Source organism: Scleropages formosus, chromosome 19, assembly GCF_900964775.1.
Source record: "Scleropages formosus chromosome 19, fSclFor1.1, whole genome shotgun sequence".
Classification (NCBI taxonomy): Eukaryota; Metazoa; Chordata; class Actinopteri; order Osteoglossiformes; family Osteoglossidae; genus Scleropages; species Scleropages formosus.
In genome coordinates this window covers 10,187,321-10,206,497 of record NC_041824.1, presented here as the reverse complement: position 1 = coordinate 10,206,497, position 19,177 = coordinate 10,187,321, and the positions used below count along the sequence as shown (strand labels likewise).

The 19,177-nt window shown below is 47.8% G+C and overlaps 1 protein-coding gene across 7 annotated transcripts in view; it reads right to left on the bottom strand.

The window, feature by feature from the left end:
- Positions 1–19,177, bottom strand: part of LOC108931742 (5'-AMP-activated protein kinase subunit gamma-2-like) — a 102,235-nt gene that overhangs the window by 58,848 nt on the left and 24,210 nt on the right. For all 7 annotated transcript variants that reach the window (XM_029246427.1, XM_029246428.1, XM_018747733.2 and 4 more), the window contains one exon: positions 13,402–13,681. In XM_029246427.1, the coding sequence (XP_029102260.1) occupies positions 13,402–13,681 (280 nt within the window). The remainder of the gene's footprint in view (positions 1–13,401; positions 13,682–19,177) is intronic.

Below are 19,177 nucleotides of genomic sequence, written 5' to 3'. Positions count from 1 at the left end.
CCCCTTCTTATCCTCCACGGATGTAAGTGGAAACACGCTTTTATCTTTGAAAATACTCGACAGATGCGGGGAAGGCAGGGCAACGCCAGCCAGTTACGCTGCATCGCGGCAGAGGACGAGCTGCTCTGTTGCTCCGTGTCTCGGCCTTATCGCAAGCTGCCTCCGCCGCTTAGCGGAAGCGTCCCGCGGCGATGAACGGGTTGGAATGCCGCTTGAGACACGGCCGCTGCGTCCTTGAATAAAGTGACAGTCTACCGCTGCAAACTGCTGATGGAGAGATACATTTATTCAAATATCTGACACTTTTCCCCAAAGAAACTTACAGTGTTAACCTACTTACAACTATTTACCCATTTAAACAATTTTTACTAGAATAGTTTAAGGTAAATACCGTAATAATAGGTACAGCAGCGGCATAATGTCACGCGGAACACGGGGAGCCGGGACGGCCGAAGCCAAGCGCAGCGTTGTTCGTCAGAAGTTGAGGGAAGAGGCAAGTTCTCAAAACCAGGGACGGGCGAAGGGTCGGTGGATCGGCGAACGGGACAGGAACGAGGATCCATGGACGTGCGCGAAGTAACGCGAGGAAGGGCGGTTGTCCCGAACGAGATTCCGCAACGATACGGGAGCTGAAGAGGGTCTTTATAGGGAGAGCGATTACTCGGGAGCCGGTGCGGAGTCAGGTGTTGTCGCTTGTGTTGTGGGCGTGGACGTGACACATAAATCAAAGGCATGTATGCAGAGTAATTATAAATTATAAAATTATTAAAAAGTAGAAAAACAAGAGGAGAGCCCTATTTTAAAACATCACCATTACTACTACTATTACTATTATTGTTGTCATTATTATTAATAATAATGATGATAAGAATAATATTAATAAATGTAATATTTATTAATCTTATTACAATTTCACTGTCTACTGTCACTAAGTTGTATTTATCATAGAATAAATAATAAAAATCACAAGACCTGGCACTGTTACCTGCCCAACTCAAACAGTCACACACACACACACACACACACACACACACACTATTAGTAGTAGTAGTAGTAGCAGTGGTAGTAGTACAGGTGGCATAGTGACACAGCAACTAGTGCTGTGGGTTTGACCCTGCTCAGTCGGTGTGGAGTTTGTATGTTCTCCCTGTGACTGTGTGGGTTTCCTCTGGGTGCTCTGGTTTCCTTCCACAGTCCAAAGACATGCAGTTCAGGTGAACTGGCAGTGCTAAATTGTCTATAGTGTGAGAATGGGTGAGTGACTGTGTGTGGCTATCTGCGATAGACTGGTGTCCTGTCCAGGGTTGATCTTCCCCTTCGCCTTGTGCCCAGTGTTTCCAGGATAGGCTCTGATTCAGAGCAGCTCTGATCAGAACAATAGCTACTGAAACTGGATGGATTATTATTATTATTATTATTATTATTATTATTATTATTATTATTATTATTATTATTGCTGTACAACATCTTACTCTGAAACTTACAGATACCATTTTTTATTATGAACATATACTATTCTTTACCTTTAAACAACAAAATGTTTCTACCGTTTATCGGTATGGCCCGGTCCACCGCCTCGAGCCCACGAGCTGTGGATACATGGCTGGACATGTGTGTCTTAAGGAAAGAGAAAACTCTCCCAAGAGCCACTTAATAAAGCAAAGCAAATTTAAATATGTCTTTTTTTTTTTTTATATATATATATATATATATATATATATATATATATATATATATATATATATATAACATACACTGTGGGGGGCGCGGTGGGTTGGACCGGGTCCTGCTCTTCGGTGGGTCTGGGGTTCGAGTCCCGCTTGGGGTGCCTTGCGACAGACTGGCATCCTGTCCTGGGTGTGTCCCCTCCCCCTTAGCCTTACTCCCTGTGTTGCCGGGTTAGACTCCGGCTCCCCGCAACCCTGCTTGGGACAAGCGGTTTCAGACAGTGTGTGTGTGTGTGTGTGTGTGTGTGTGTGTGTGTATATATATATACTGTATACAACACTAAATAATATATCTATATTATTTTGTTTTATTTTTTAAATATTACACAACAAAATACAAATTATTCAGCACAGAGTTGTGCTTCTTTCTGGCATGTCCTCCTGTCTAGGACCGCGGATCCCCTTGCGGAAATGTACTTGTTCTGCCGTGCTGCTGGGGGACAACGGCACCCGGGTGGGTCCGGCGCAACGCGGCTTATCAGTGGCCCTCACATGCGACCTCGCTGCCTGTGCGCTGGTGTCATCAATAGAAGGCCCAGTTCCTGAAAAGGCTCTTGAGACCGTACACACACACGCAAAATCTTCCGCATGTTCCGAATATGGGAACCACAGAGCAATCATCACTTTTTAGAGGGCTGCGCTGCAAACGCAAAGCCGACGCTGAACTGTAAATAGACTGAGCTCCTTTGTGGCGGGGGGCGGATTGGCCGTTCACAGATAAGGCTGACCGGCGCTCAGGATGCCGGGCATAGCGGGACCCTGACGCTGTCCAGACATTGCTAACAAAGTCCGGTGAAAAACATTAAAGCCCATAATGTGTTGTGCTCTCCTGCAGTTCAGCACCTCATATTTTTCAGCTTTCGGTTGGAGCTGGTGAGTAAGAGGGAGGAGGAGGAGGAGGAGGAGAAGGACTGCTGCTCCACCACTCGCCTTGGGGAGGTGTCCAGGACCAAAGCAGCATTTCGTTTACATTTACTCATTTAACTGAATGAAATTTAAAGCAACTAAAAATGCTGAACTTCTAAAAATCATTTACACAGCTGGTCATTTTTACTGTATCACACACACACACACACATCATCTGAACCGCTTGTCCCGTACGGGGTCGCGGGGAACCGGAGCCTAACCCGGCAACACAGGGCGTAAGGCCGGAGGAGGAGGAGGGGACACACCCAGGACGGGACGCCAGTCCGTCGCAAGGCACCCCAAGCGGGACTCGAACCCCAGACCCACCGGAGAGCAGGACCCGGTCCGACCCGCTGCACCACCGCATCCCCCACTTTTACTGTATCAATACAAGGAAAATAGCTTGATGAAGCAGGAGTGGGATTTGAACCTGGGTTCTGCAGATGTCTTTAAAGGCACTGTATAAGATGGATTATTATTAAGCAGGATTTACGCTAGCTAACGAAGCAGCCGTCACAATTACTGCGAGCGCTCGTAACCCCTCTTCGCTAAGCCGCACGTACAGAATCCTCCGCGAGGGGCGGCTCTAACCGCCACGCCAACTGCTGACCGCCGAACGCTCCCGCGGCATTCCGACACCAACACGCCCTGACCCGGCGAAGCGCTCGTGCTTTGTTTTGACCCGCTCCGTACCCCTTTACCAGCCTGGTCACTTACAGCATCGTAAGTGAACTCGGCGAAGAAGAGAGGATGGATGAAGTGACTGCGTTGGCACTAACAGAGAGTCCTGCATTCCCAGCCATTCATTCCCAGCTGTTCCTAGAGGAATGAAAAACTCTGTTGCAAGAGAGCAAACTGTCACACGCAGTATCACTGTGTCATTTCAATAATTTCAGGGTGAAGAATCAGAGACTCGACAGATACAGGGAAATTAGTGTTTTGCTGCAATTACACACACACACACACACACACACACACACACACAACCTATGACTTCAGAGAGCCAGGTTTATTTTCCTATGTCAGTGAGTCAAGCCCCCCGAAGTGGGATCCGCAGGACTAAGTTATTACCGGACAGACATGATGGGCGGCGAGACCTCATCGCCGTGACCCTGATCTCCGAAGGGATCAAACACACATATTTTCCCCAACATGCTACCATCCCATAAAGCCTGGAGAAATCAGGGCTGTCGGCAGCGAGGCTAAGCTTTACGGACATTACGCGATGACAATATTCCAGCGTCACTTCTGAAAAAGCCAGATAAACGCAGCCTTTCGGGCGAGAATCTCGAACCACCGACTAGACGGCGGGCTACAGCTCACCACGAGAACATAGCCGCTCTGAGCCTTTACAAAAATACAAACAAATAATAATATCCAACACGTGTAAATGACACGTAATGTTGCGGTATGTCCTATGGGTTTCCTCCAGTAGTCCAAAGGCACGCGTGCGTGAGTGTGTGTATGTGTATATAACCGCTCTGAGAAGGAGTACAAGGGTGTACCTTGCCTTGCACTTTACACTTTTGGAATAGGCTCCGCCCCTCCACAACTCTGCATTAATTAGAAAAAAAAAAAAAAAAAACCGCAACAACAGCAGAATGGAGCGCACCTTGGTAAAAGACGGACGCCGTACACACGTACGTGGAGCACGTTGCAGCGGCCCCCATAACAGGATACATTTACGTCGCGGAGGCCCGGATTTACCCTGCCGCGCTTTGCATACCTTGGCCGGCGTTCCTTCCACTCTGCCATCTCACCGACTGCTACTGTATGCAAAGCTCGGCTCCGGCCGCGCGATATCGCTCGCTTGCGCGTTCGCGCTCGCGCACACGCAGGTGCTGCGGCCGCCGCTCGTGCCGGGGGATGATTTAGAGGCCTATGGGAAATTTTGCTTTAGAGAAGTTGGGGCGAATATCAGTGGGGGAGCAGAATGAACACGCGACACTAATGACGTCGGCGCAAAAGCGGTCGAACCGGCGCCTGCTAAACATTAGCACTATTACACTATTATACTCCATTATTACTGCGATGTGGGGGCGCGGTGGTGCAGCGGGTTGGACCGGGTCCTGCTCTCTGGTGGGTCTGGGGTTCGAGTCCCGCTTGGGGTGCCTTGTAATGGACTGGCGTCCCGTCCTGGGTGTGTCCCCTCCCCCTCCGGCCTTGTGCCCTGTGCTGCCGGGTAGGCTCCGGTTCCCCGCGACCCCGTATGGGACAAGCGGTTCTGAAACTGTGTGTGTAACAACCTGTGTTACTGTTTTAGCGGGAAATGTGTTTTATTGTAATTGGTTAGCGTTTGGTGACGTACAGGGAATATAAGGGGGTGTTTGCATCTCCCAAGGTGGGAGAAAGAAAAGAGAGCCTGGGGCCGCTAAGCGGGCCGGGAAGGCTGGCTTGCGGTGCGGGTCCTGGAGGAAACGGGGTCCTCGGGCCGAGAGCCTCATTTCCCCGCGCGTCGGCGTTCAAATAAAACGTTCGAAACGAACGCTGCCTCCGCGTCCTTCTTCGCCCCATCCAAACCCACGGAGCTGCGCGCCACATTATAATAACAATAATTTGATGGCAGCACTTGCATAGCGCGCACGGAGCATAAACACAACGTTAAAGAGCAAAAATAAATCAAAGTGACCTTAGCAAAAACAGGGTTCGTATCCTGAAGTTCACACCACACGGGTTACACGTATCACTTCTCCCCCCCAACAGCCTTGTGCCCAGTGATTCCAGGACAGGCTCCGGACCGCCACGACCCTGACCAGGACAAGGAATCACTGGATGGACAATTAAAAATGGTTTTGAACACACTACAGACATGCAGCAGTTTGTCACACACACACTGCGGTGCGAGAAACACACACACTTCGTTCCCTCTTTCGTCATAAACCGAAACAAAGACGGGGTGAGGGATCAGTTTGGAAATACACTTTTTAAGGGTCGGTATCTGCGTACCGGACGATCTCCGTTTCAAATGGTTGCCAAAATTATTTTGGACACCTTTCACCGGAATCGCGGTGCTGCCGCTGGATTGGTGACAAACAGGTCCCTTATTTGGGTTCCGCAACTGGCAGCTTTTACATAACAGTCAAAGTCGGAGGCATGTGAGAAGCCCGAGCTGCGAGCGGTGATACATTGATATGTACGGGCGGCGTTGCGGCACATGACATCCCTCGAAGGCCGCTCATTAGTCAGGCGCTTGCCATACACGGCCGCACGACTCCGCATGTGCTTGTTTATTTAGCCGTTGCCGGGCAACAGGCGCCGTTAGTAAAAAAAAAAAAAAAAAAAAAAAAAGGGATTACAGCACGGCCTGTGCTAATTGGAGCAGCTGCCTCGGGATGGGGCTTGTCAGAGCACCGCATGGCGCGCTGCCATCCCCGGGACCAGACCGGGATGGTGAACGGAGACCGTTAATGAGCGGGACCGGCTCCGGCACCTGCGATGCAGCAGGTCGACACTGCGTCCGCGTGGTTCTGTCGCACACCGTCTCTGGTAGAGATGACGATCCGGCACAACGTAGTGTCGCTACACCACCTGGCCGACAAACACGTTACACCTGTGCATTTTCACTTGTCCGCGCAGCCGCCGCAACCTTTCTGTTCGCTGTAAATATGCAGATTTAGAATATACGCTTCTTACCGTAACCTTATCGCTGTTGTACAAAATGTGCAACGTATAATAAATTGTCGTGATGCATCCCATTAAAGTTCGAAAATATGAAAAAAATAAACAAAATTATTGCTTTGATCAAACAAGGTAGCTAGTTTGGGGCCTCTGACTACGGTAATGGGTTGACAGTCATGTGCAGTATGAGCCTCTACTGGAGTGAAAGCATGGTGAAAAATAGCAACTGCACACAGACACCCCCTCCTCCACACTGAACCGTACGCTTCGGCGCTCCAAACGCTCCCCGTGCCCCGTGATACCAATAGCATCTGCGGTGACATCATGGGGTCACGACCCTTATCCTGGCTCCCATGCTCCTGGGCCCATGCTTTATGCTGGTCCAGTCAGTGATGTCTGGGAACGTCTGACACACCGCACAGATGACCCTGGTTCAGCCGGGGGTACACGGGTTTGGAAATTACCTCTAACGGAGGAGAACACCCTAGAACCTACCCCCACCCTCCCTCGAGGGAAAGGTGGAAACAAATTTGTCATCTCCAGGCTATTTTCCCATCCAACTAAAGGTCAAGAAGTTAAGGGAAAAAAGAAGATCATAAATCAGTGAGATTCAGGACACGTATTTATTTATGTACATAAAGAAAACATCACCCCACAAGTATATAAATGTCCGGAACCATTTTTTTTCCGAAAAGCGCGTTTGGAAATGTACCATCGCAGGTGCTTTGTGCAAATTCGCAGCCCAGGAAGGCCTTTCCACGTGTTTAGCGTGTCACCGTGTCCACCTGGTGGCACAACGCCGAACGGCAGCTGTCCCTTCGCGTCCTAATTACAGCCGTCACTGATCATTAACGACACTTTGGGCTCAGTGAGGGTGGACTTGCCCCTGACCCTCAATGAAAAGGGTAAGGTTACCATCCGTGTACTGAGAGCAGAAATGAGTCCAGAAACGGAGAGAGTGCCAGGCATCAATCCACCCCCCTCCTCCCCATCTGCACTTCCTCTTTGGTGAGTAATGCATCTGTTTTGCTGCCTGCCGACATCTACGGCGGGACCTGCTCTCTCATCAAACTCGGCAGCATTGCAGGGTGCTACATTAACGCTGGGGTCCCCGATCCTCTACAGAACTTCACCCAAACCCAGTATCTGAGTAGTCTTCAAACCTGCTTGAAGGCAAAGGCATCCCTTTTCAATGATGGAATAAATACACCATCTCCATTCTTCCATATGCCCTGATCACTTACTGCTCCCCAGAAATACCCTAAGCTTTTCCACATCTGGCCGTTTAGTGGCTCCATGCAGAAAAGCAAAATGAAAAGCCTGAAAGTTCTCAGATTTGGCTCCAGGGTGGTGCAATGAGCTCCCTCTGTCCCTCAGGGCTGCTGAATCCCTCTCAATATTTAAGAAGGATCTTAAAACACATCCCTTTCAGACCCACTTCTCTCTTGATCTTCTAACAGCTCCATAAATTTGCATCACACCATGTATGACGATCACCTTTTTAATTTCCTAAAGCACAATCCTACACGTAGCTGCATAGAGCTACAACGGTGCTGCTGACAAACTGATGATGCTTCATCAATAGTACATTTGCACCTATAACCACCTTTAATGCTTGTTCTGTTGTTTACTCTGAGCCGTATGTTGCTTCGGAGAAAAGCACCTGCTAGACGAATAAACGTAAACAGAACAAAACTGTGACGGGCAGTGACAAACACGGCCACGGTGCGGCAGCGCGGCTCCAGGGGAAGCTGTAATGAGTGAGACCATCAGGAGATCCCAGCCGAAGCCCCTTTGGCTCACGCCCTTTCCTGGGAAATAAAGTGTGCGATAAGTGGTTCTCGGGAAGCCCAGAGGAGGCACTTTCTGTGCTTTTGCTCTGCTTCATCCACAGACGCGACAGCGCCCCAAAGGTACCGCGTTTCCCAGCTGTGGGCTCCTATCTTTTACCGTAATCGGTTTAAAAATAGAACCACTCCCTTGGTGCGGCCCTTAAAGCGAAACGCTCCGACCGATCAAATTAAGCCATCAAAACAAAATTCCAAGCAATCCAGGCATTTAATTGGGCCCTTAACTGGGATTTCCCCAGTAAGCCCCGCCCTCCACCAACTGACACACCCCCATTACTCCGACTGTTAAACCGCGCCCCCCTGGCTTCCACCCACTTATTCGTCAAATTTCTCTGCCCGGAAACAAGAGGCCAGAGGCGTCCGAGCACCCGGTAGTCTCGGTCCACGGGACGGAAGATGACCCTCAGCTGGGTAGGAGACGCTAGTCAATGAGTCCCCGGCAGTCTAAGACCCGCTCGAAAGGAAACGTGCGAAACATAGTGACGTGCAGATATCCGCACAGTAGACATGCATAGCAACATACAGTTATGTGTCCCGACATATCTGTGTAGAGCTGGTTACAGCTGTCACCTTTGGGCTCCAAAGAGGGCACCGGTTCGAATCTCACCTCCTGCGGTAATACCGTTGATCAACATATTTACGTTTACGTTACGTCATTTAACAGACACTTTTCTCTAAAGCAACTTCCAGTGAACACTGTAAGTAGGGTACCCAGCAGTGTAAGTCACCCTGGTGAATAAGGTGTGGGCTAATAACACTACATAGTGAGTCACTCATCCATACATCAGTGAAACGCACTCTCCGTGTCACTCACACACAACGGGTGATTCAGAGTCACCAGTATACCTTAACGGGAGAAACCTGTCTTTGGACTGTGGGAGGAAACCAGAGCACCCGGAGGAAACCCTCGCAGACACGGGGAGAATAAGCAAACTCCACACAGATTGAGTGGGGCCCAAACCCACATCCTACACACAGGATACAGGGGCCTAGGCAGGGGACACCCTGGACAGGATGCCAGTTCCCAGGGCAATCAGACACACACACACACACACACACACACACACACACACACACACACACTACAGGCAATTTACAGTCTAGAGAGGAATCCACCTGGATGTCTATGGATTGTGGGAGAAAACCAGAGCGAGAGAAAAAAAACCCACGTGACAAGAGAGGGAGCGTGAAAACTCTGCACAGACCGAGCTGAATTCGAACTGACGTCCGAACCCGCAGCCCAGCGCTCTCTTTTCAAAATCTCAACAGCGTCTTTCAATGACGACGTCCGTGACCAAAGGAGGTGCGTGTGACATGACGCGGACTCGTTCCGACATCCACGGGGGGAGACTTTCGGACAAGCGCTCGGCGCGAGACAAATGGCGGTTCGGCGATGACAGCGCACACAACAAAAAGGCCTCCGCACCCTCCCGTCACAGCCCTGAGTCACATGGCACGGGCTGCTCCAACAGCTCTGCGGCTCAGCCCCGGGGGGCGGTGGACCTGCGCGGGAAGCGCCGGGACAGCCGCACTCAGGGTTGCGCGGGTCCCGGCCGCTATCTACGCCGTTCGGGGGATTTTGTTTAAGATAGAGAAATAGGCAAACGCAGAGGAGGCCCGAGAGTGGAGTTATATAAGAGTTGTCTGTGTGTTTCTCTGTGTGTGGGTGTGCGCGAGAGGCGTTGAGGAGCGCAGTAAGTGCTGCACGCCCACTCGGCTGCAGCGCGCAGCCCCCCAGACGCATCGCCGGGGGGCTTTGATGACTGGCAGGAGCATCCTTTGGAAATGGTCACAAACCCGTGGTAGCTGCGGTCGCACACACAGGAGATGGAAATGCATTGATAAGGTCTGATCAATAAATCTGTAGTCCTTGATATTAAAACAAAAAAATATCTGCTATGTTTTTCTCTTCTTCGGGAATTTTTTTCTTTAAATATGGAAAAAAAAACAGAACATCTCCTTTTGTTCTAAGAACATAATGTTGTTTTCTGCGCTGTGATCAACGAGTGAAACGAAAATATGTCCACATCTGTTCCGCCTTTCGTATAAATAAAGGCTGCGGCCGGCGAACGTCCGTGTTCTTAAAACAAGTGGAGAAGGAAAGAGGAGACAATGCAGTGTGTGCGGCGTAAAGCGCTGTGATGTGACGCAACACCGTTCGGAGACTTCAGCGAAATTAGCCAGATGCCCACTACTGTTGATTTTGAACATTTACAGGCTGTGGTTACACATCGGGGTTACATTTACATTTATTCACTTAGCGGACGCTTTTCTCCAAAGCGACTTCCAATGAACTCTATGTAGTGTTATGAGCCCACACACCTTAATCACCAAGGTGACTTACACTGCTAGATACACTACTTACAATGGGTCACTCATCCATACATCAGTGGAACACACACTCTGTCACTCGCACACTATGGGGGAACCTGAACAGCATGTCTTTGAAGTGTGGGAGGAAACCAGAGCACCCGGAGGAAACCCACGCAGACACGGGGAGAACACGCAAACTCCACGCAGACTGAGCAGGGATCGAACCCACGTTTTCTCGCACCACCCAGGCGCTGAGAGACGATATTCGGGGCTTCCACAAAAGCCCTGTGAAGTGCCGGAATATTCCTTTAATACAGAACGGCAGCAAACAGCAGCCAAGGAAAAAATTAGTTTTGCCCTCTTCATTAAAATAAAATACTAAAATAACACCAAACGGTCCCGAGGGGATGCCAAAGAAATAATAATAAATTGCTCCCATTTATTAGATGCTTTTTTCTAGAAGCGACACAATCTCAGTATAAACCCCCATACGGTCTTTTAAAGGAACGAAAAAGAAGACTTTCGGGCTACACCTACATGGACCGTGGTAAAAACTTTGGGCTGTCTCTGCTGTCGTGTCACCATGTTGTTCTCGGCCTCCCGAAGTCAAATTTCCTCCCTTTTTTAAAGTGCTATTTATAACTTTGAAGATGGAGCCGCAGGGAAATCACGCAAGTTGCATGTTTCTCATTTGTGTCGGCTACTCTTGGCGTCCTGTCGCTGCCCGTATCAAGTCCAAGACTCTGGTTATAGCCTACAAGACCATCAACGGATCTGCACCCTGACACCTACGGCACCCGATCACTCGCCACACCCCAGGCGGATTGCTGTGCTCATCCACCTCTGGCCACTTGCTGGTCCCATACACAAGAGGTTGTCCAAAATCAAAAGCCAGAAGGTCTCCAATGCAGTGGAATGAGCTCCCACTGTCACTCAAAACTACTGAACCCCTCAACATTCAAGAAGGGTCTCCAAACACAACTCTTTTAGACTCACTTCCCTCTTGATATTCCACCTGCTCCATAAACTTTCATTACTTAGGTCATTAAAAGCTAATCAATCTATCAGTCCTATAGACACCTGTATGGTACGGTAAGTGCCGAGTCGAAGCCGACCCACCGCGACCACTCGCGTGGTTTTCAAGGCAAGTCAAGGGAGGAAACAGAGGTGGGTTGCCAGGTCCTTTCTCTGGATGGTGGAGGAGGCAAGCAGAGGGAGAAAGACAGGGCCACCGCACCCCAAGCAGGACTCGAACCCAAGACCTGCCACACAGCAAGGCACCGGCCAAACCCGCTGCGCCACCGCGCCCCCCATAGATACATGTAATCCCTATCAATTCTATAGCTATTCATGTAACGTATCCTATGTGCTTGATAAATTTGCAATACATTATCTTCTTATACATGTGTAAATTTTACTCCTTTAACTGGCATTTTTCTCTAAAGCCACATACAATTTTAAGCTACTTACAATTATTTACCCATTTTGCTCAAGGATACTACAGATACATTTGAGATTCAAACCTGCAGCCTTTGGGACCTCTAACCACTATGCTACCTGCTGCTCCTTATCGATTCTATAGGCAGCCGCTCTTATAATGTATGCCGGTTGAAACGCCGAATTTGCAAAAACTGACTTTGCGAATCGTGCGTCTGCATTTGTATCGCAGTCTGCTGTTGAAATGCACTTCTGTTTTCTTGGAGATACGCGTCGCTTTGGAGAAAGGCATCGGTGACGTGAATGAACGTGAATGTAGCTCTTCCGAAGTTTGCGAAGGAAACCTCAGAGACGAGCAGTTTAGAAATCGAGAGAAAACGCCGTCCAGGCCAAGTTGTCCTTTGGCGGGCAGCAGGCGGCGTCGCAGTGAGGGGGTCACCTCCTTGCGCTTGAAGAACACGGGTTCTAACCCTGCTCAGACAGACGTGTAACCTGAGTAGCAACAGCACCCCTCTCTGGCACATGCCACCACCGCTTACATCCTTGCCTGTGTTGTCGTGGATGACGTTAATAAAATAAATTGCTAAATAACTGCAAAATTAAGAGAAATCCGCGTGGGAGTATGAGCTGGATCGACTCTCGGGCTAAACATACAAAATGAATGCTGTCTTGAGGCGAAAAAAAGAAAAAAAAAAAAGCAATAAAATATGGAGACAACCAAACCCACAGTCTCCTGTCCCACCTTCCCGTGTCCTGCTCCTCGGCCGAATGTCCGTTCTTTTATTGATCAGCATCTAAATGCTGTCCGGAGGCACCAAGAAGAAGGAAATTAATAGGAAATAAAGCTCATCTTACAACTCTGGACTTTTTCAGCTGTGAAAAAAAACGTTTGTCCCGCACCGTTACGGTCCTTTCAACGGGCTTAATCCGAGAACCGCGACGTAACCGCATTACGTCACTGCGAGGACGGAAAGGAAGCGAGCGGAGCTTTTACAAGCCGCAAATGTATAAACAACGAGGCCTTTTTCTAATGGACGCAAAATGAAAATAACTACTTCAACCCAAGCCAATGAAGGCTTTATATTTGTATTGTGTAGCGATGTCTGTCACTAATATTAATGATGCGCTGTTTCATTGGACATGACAATAAAACTGCCACCAAGAAAACACGTGGGCGGACAACCGTACCAAACTACGCTCGGAACGGAGCGCAATTTCCACAGTTTTTCCAAGCATTGCTGCTGCTTTTGAATAACTTTATATTAGTGTGTGCTTGAGTATGCACGTACATCCAACAGGACCGTATTAACACACCAGTATAATAAATGATATATATTGTATTACTGATGCATGATGATATGATTTTATCCTTCTTACAGAAAGAAGAGATAACTATATTACAAACACAAGATACTGTCAATTTCCCAGCAGGGATTAATAGTATATTATAGCCACACAAGGCCCAAATGTTTAGGTGGAGATACATATGTGAACCAAGGGGTGCCACGGGTCCTCTGTGGGGAGGAGCTTTATCTTGTGTGTTCACCTACCTTTCCTGGCCCGGGAGAAGAGCTTGATGCTGACGGGAGAGGTGGAGGTGTTTGAGGTGGAGGACTCCTTGGAGGACGAGCGGAAGATCCCGCTGAAGCTCATGCGACGGGGGGACTTGGGCGGGGAGTCTTGGTGAGAGGGGTATGGGAAGATGGTCTTGGGCGAGCTCGGGCTGACCCTGGACCTGGCGGGTGCCGACATGGGGCTGGAGGGCCGGCTGAACGGACTCCTCATGAAGAAACCCTTAGTGGGACTGGCTGAGTGGCAGCTTCCCTCCACCTGGAAGACACAAGCCATGATCGTAGTCAGTGACGACAGGCCAACACCTTCAGCTCCTAAACCACACCAGCGTCATGTGCAGGTGGTCCTCAGTTTATGTTGGGCTTCTATTACAATGACCTCTTCGTAAGTCAAAAATCGCTTTACATTGTATAAACTGTAAGGATATAGAAACAATTAAAATGCATGAATGCTATGTTGTGTAATAGGGCTTCATTATATTTCTGCATAGATTTCACACACACGCAATGTCTACAACTGCTTGCCCCGAGCGGGGTCGCAGTGAACCGGAGCCTAGCCCGGCAACACAGGGCGCAGGGCCGGAGGGGGCGGCGACACGCTCAGGACGGGACACCAGTCCGTCACAAGGCACCCCAAGCAGGACTCGAACCCCAGACCCACCACAGAGTAGGCCCCAGCCAAGCCCGCTGCGCCACCGTGCCCCCCCAAGATCTCACACATTATGTTAAAATGCGCGCACACACACACACACACACACACACACACACCGTCTGAACTGCTTATCCCATACAGGGTTGCGGGGATGGGATGCACCCAGGACGGGATGCCAGTCCGCCGCAAGGCACCCCAAGCGGGACTTGAACCCCAGACCCACCGGAGAGCAGGACTGCGGTCCAACCCACTGCGCCACCGCACCCCCTCCAAATTTCACACATTATGTTAAAATAATACTAATATAAAATATTAGTAATATAAATACAGTACCAATTATATTTTCATGCTGCACTACTATTTTCCACTTTCATTTCTAAATCTATTGTCTTCCACTTTTTTCTTTCAGCACCACTGCAACAGTCACTTTTTCACTTGCTAGACACTATAAAAAAAAAAAAAAGTAACTTGAAGGGAATCACAAACAAAAAAAAAAAAAAAAAAAAAAAAAAACTGTAAATGACACACAATCACTGCTAGACACCCAAATATTGACCGAGACCAAAAACAAAAAGAAATATGGTGCCTTGCCGCAGCTCGGCCAGCTGATGTTATCGTATAGCAGATGGAGCGGTTGTCGTTAGACAATACAAACACAGGGATTTGAAAATAATGTAATGAGGTTAACGGGATGGCCACTGAAAGTCTGTTGTCGTAAGTAGTATGTGTTGTAACTTGAGGGTCACATGTATCTTCAAAGATGTAATGGCTCCTAGATTTTATATAACCCTCCATATTTTCAGTCCCCTTGATGAAGGAACCAACCATACCGTGTAGGATTACGACACCTTTGTCCACCATCTGCAGCGGAACACCTCCGCAAACCTAAGACTGCAGCGCTTAAGTGAAAAGTCAAAATCCATTGACTCCTTCAGATCAGTCTTGTTCTCTTCTGCTCCCAGGCGATGCCACCACAGCATTGCATAATGCCAAGTGAAAGACGCCGTTGAGAGGAACCAAGTTTTGCTTCCTTCACCCTTACAAACCAGCTGACTGGAACAGTTTCTTTGTGTCTTCAACCAGCCCACACATGTGCCCTTGTGTGATCTTCTCCAAGGGTATATACAAGGTCTATCCTATCCAGGGTGGGTAAAGCAGGGTAAGATGTGAAGAACCATGAAAGAATCATTTTGTGTTTTTCTACCGTTGCTTCTGGGTAGAGAAAGAATGCATGTATTTTCCCAAGAAATCAAGGTCCTTCGGCACATAAATAATTCCCTTTGCACAGACTTTTTCAGACATACAAGAGGCCTTTACTTTTCTCATTGTAATTGGTGATACGGAAGTACAGAATAGGTTTAAGACTATCAAGTCAGTGATAAATACGCCCTATAAGTATCAGGTACTGTCAGATTGTCTGCTCATCACGACAAGTATACAGTGCAAAACAGAGTGAGTGAAACTGTACGCATCTGATCTCTTAATCTCTGCACACCATTTATGTGACTAAGGTCGCATTTGTCCGAATGTCCACAGCAGCAGAACTTTAATCACGAAGTTGACTTACACAGGGTTGTGTGTATTTTAAAAGCCTCCAACAATCTATCCCACATCGGATTTATACAAGGGTAAGACTTTTAAAAAAAAAAAAAAAAAAAGGATCATTGCAGCAAGATGCTTTTCCCTTTTTGCTGAGGTTGTGCAATAGTTCAGCATAACTCATCAGTGTCAACCGGTAGATTGTTTACGTCCAAAAAGTATTCACCCCCTTGGACCTTCTTGTGTCTTAGTGTATTACAAACTAACATTAAAGAGGATTTTTATGTCGATTAAAGTCAAAAAGCCTAGCCTAAATCCATGGTGATTTCAAGTCAAACCACATTACTATCAATCAATTTTGAACTAATTACAACACACAAGATAAATGATTGCGTAAGTATTCACCCCATTTACTGTGACATTCCTGAATCAGCTGCGGCACTAATTGTTTTTAGAAAGTACTTAAGTTGAATGGGGATCACCTGTGTGCGATTAAGGTAATTCATGTGATTTCAGGATAAGTGCAAGGGGTGCAAACACTTCTGAAGCTACTGTAACTTCAGCATCCACTAGACTGATTTATTTTCTAAAAGATACTGCCAAATCGGTACAATAAATTCTTTTCTTGCGCAGTCAAAAGCACTCCAGCATTGTAAATAAAGCCATCAAAACAGATAACTGAGGGACATTATCACATCAGCCGAATTACAAACAACTTTAAAACTGTTACTCCAGAACCTGAGAAAGTGAACAATGCATTTTCCTCATGACTTTATTTCCATGGAAACCATTTTGAGCTCTACAGCTCTTCTCAGGACATCGACTGTACAACCAGCAATAGCAATCTTAACAGCAGGACAATTGTAACCTATTACTTCATTTAAGATACAGATGCACATGGATTCTGCCAACCTGTCTAAATAAGCTGGTGAAGTACTGTAAATATAATAAGGTGTTTATCTATTAATTAGCTTGTGGTGAAAGAAAATGGGTTTTCAACAAATATAATTAACAGGGAGAGGGGAGATTTACTTTTCTTATTAGTAAATTTACCTTAGACTTAAAAAAACCAGAAAAACTAATTAGACAAACAGCTGAGATCCATTCCACAGCAGTTACAGGAAGAACAATGGAGATGGAAAACAGGCTCGCAGACAAAACAACTGTCCTCTTCGTTTTGGATTGATGTCCCCCGCATGCCCCCAAACCAGACCTCAGCATCCCTCTCTTAGAAAGGAATTTGGTTCTGTGTAAACAAAGCGCAGCGATGTTAAAACTGTTTGTTTTGCTGGCCAGATGAATGATGAATGATGAATGCAGTGTGTTCTTGCGTTTCGGCCAGTACGCCAAGACCTTCTACGCTGCTTCAGCAGAGCCACTCGACCTCATGGCTAAAGAAAATTACTCAATATATTTTTATATATCTGCCACCTAAAATAAGAAAGAAACCTTCAACTAAATGGTAAAGTACTATAAACTGTCCCTTTAGCATAGGCACGGTTGTCCCCCTTACCCTGGCATGACCTGACTGTACTTTGTCTGCTTCACATGTAATCGCAGTTACCTCATCGGTGTCGGGGCAGGCCAGCTGTGGTACATGAGGTCGCTGAAGCTCTGGAAGCAGGTGCCCAGTCCAGGTGAGGGCACTACCCGTCCTGACACTGGCTTCCCAGTACTCCGACAGAGGAACTCAGCAGGACGTGAACCTTAAATCGGATGAAGCTCTGTGACTCCTGAAAGTTTCCAGCCAGTGTTGAAAACTGAGTAAAAAAGGTGGTCCAGGTAACAACTGTTAAAATAACCACAAGGCACATATGCTTTAAAATGTGGCCAGTACTGTAGGCTTGGTGAAGGACACTGTTGAGTGTTGCAAAAGGAAGTAACTGCACCTCAACATCAGAAAGTCTAAAAAGATGGTTGTGCAGGACTTTAGGAACTGTATGAGCCCACTATGTTCGGTAGCCATTGATGAGAGGTGGTGGAGATGGGTGTGTACAGGTACCTGGGGTGAACCTGGACAACAGACTGGAATGGTCTAGCAACACTGAGGCTCTAGTGAAGAAGGGCCAGAGTTGCCTACACTCTGAGGAAGCGCAGGTCTTTTGGAGTATGCAGATCACCACTGCTGAAAATCACAAGCGCTGGTACTGTGTACCTGCCCGATTCAAACCCTGGATCTGTCTGTACCACACTGAGTCAAACGGGCATTTGAGGATCACTACTTGAAAGAATCAGCAACAATGGACCTGGACAACAGCTTCAGCATCCTTGGACCACAGCTTTACCTTGATGGACATTCTGATCTTTACACCAGAACATACCCACACAGGTTCCACCACAGTAGAATGCCCAGGAGAGGTGGGTAACCATTGGTACTTGGAACCCCCAAATGTTCATTTTTCTCCCTTTCTTTTCTCCTGGGAGTTTTTTTCTTCTCCACTGTTGCCAGCTGGCTTATTCAAATAGTTATCTACATCTGTCGCTGTTATATCACTCTCTGAACTACGTTCAGTACTCAGAAGCCTGTCTGTATGTGTTCTCCAGGAGCAATTTAGTGCCTTGCCAAAAGGTACAACGGAGGCCTTCCTACAACAACCAATTGGCGTAACCAGGCAACGCACAGTCAAGCTGGCTCAGAACATTTCGAACCACCTATTCTGCACTTCAATTTCTAATAAAGGACAGCCCTTATAAATATCAGATTACTGAAAAAATAGTTTGGAGATGGACACTGCATAGACACAAAGCCTTCTGCAGTCTATGCTGGGTACCAACCTCTGCAGACAGAACACATTTTCAAGTGGAGTAAATGCAGGATGGCACTGGACCATTTACTGACAAAGTATTGGCAGGCCTCGCGATCAAGGAAAAAATAATCTCACCAGTTTCATAAACCAGTTTCAAGGTCTTCTAACTCCCATATTCATCAAAGAAAGTCACCAATAGGAAGAAAAAAAGAAAGCGAGAGGAATTCCAACAGCTTTAGAAGGCTAAACTAGACGAGAAGGTGAAGCAGAGGCAGCAGGTGGTGTAGTGGTTAGAACTGCTGCCTTGCATTTGACGAACTCAAGCTCAAATCCCACTTCCTCCTGGAGTACCCTTGAGCAAAGTACTCACCCTGAATTGGTCCTTCACTCGGTACAAATAGGTCAGTTACCAAAAGCAGCCTTACTGTTTATCCTCAGCTAAATAAATGTAGATGTACCAGTGAGTGTGGTACAGGTCACCAGGAAGCCAAGACAGCAATGGCTGGTAGACTGTCCCCAAGTGACACCACCATCTCCATCCAGATTAGAAGCCCAGGTCAGCAGCAAGGAAGCTCTCTGAAGCTCATTACAGCCGAACCAAGCCGTGTCCCTCCCAACAAGAACCAACACCATGCCGACGGGCTCTGGCCGCACCTCCTGCACAAAGACCACATGGGATTCTCCAAGGGACGCCTAATAACATGAGTGTGGAAGGAAACGAGAAGAAGTGATCCAGCGTGCATCTTCGCCCCTCCAATAATGACAGTGAGAACTACAGTATAAAAACAGCGCCGTGAGTGAGCTGAGGGACCCCAGA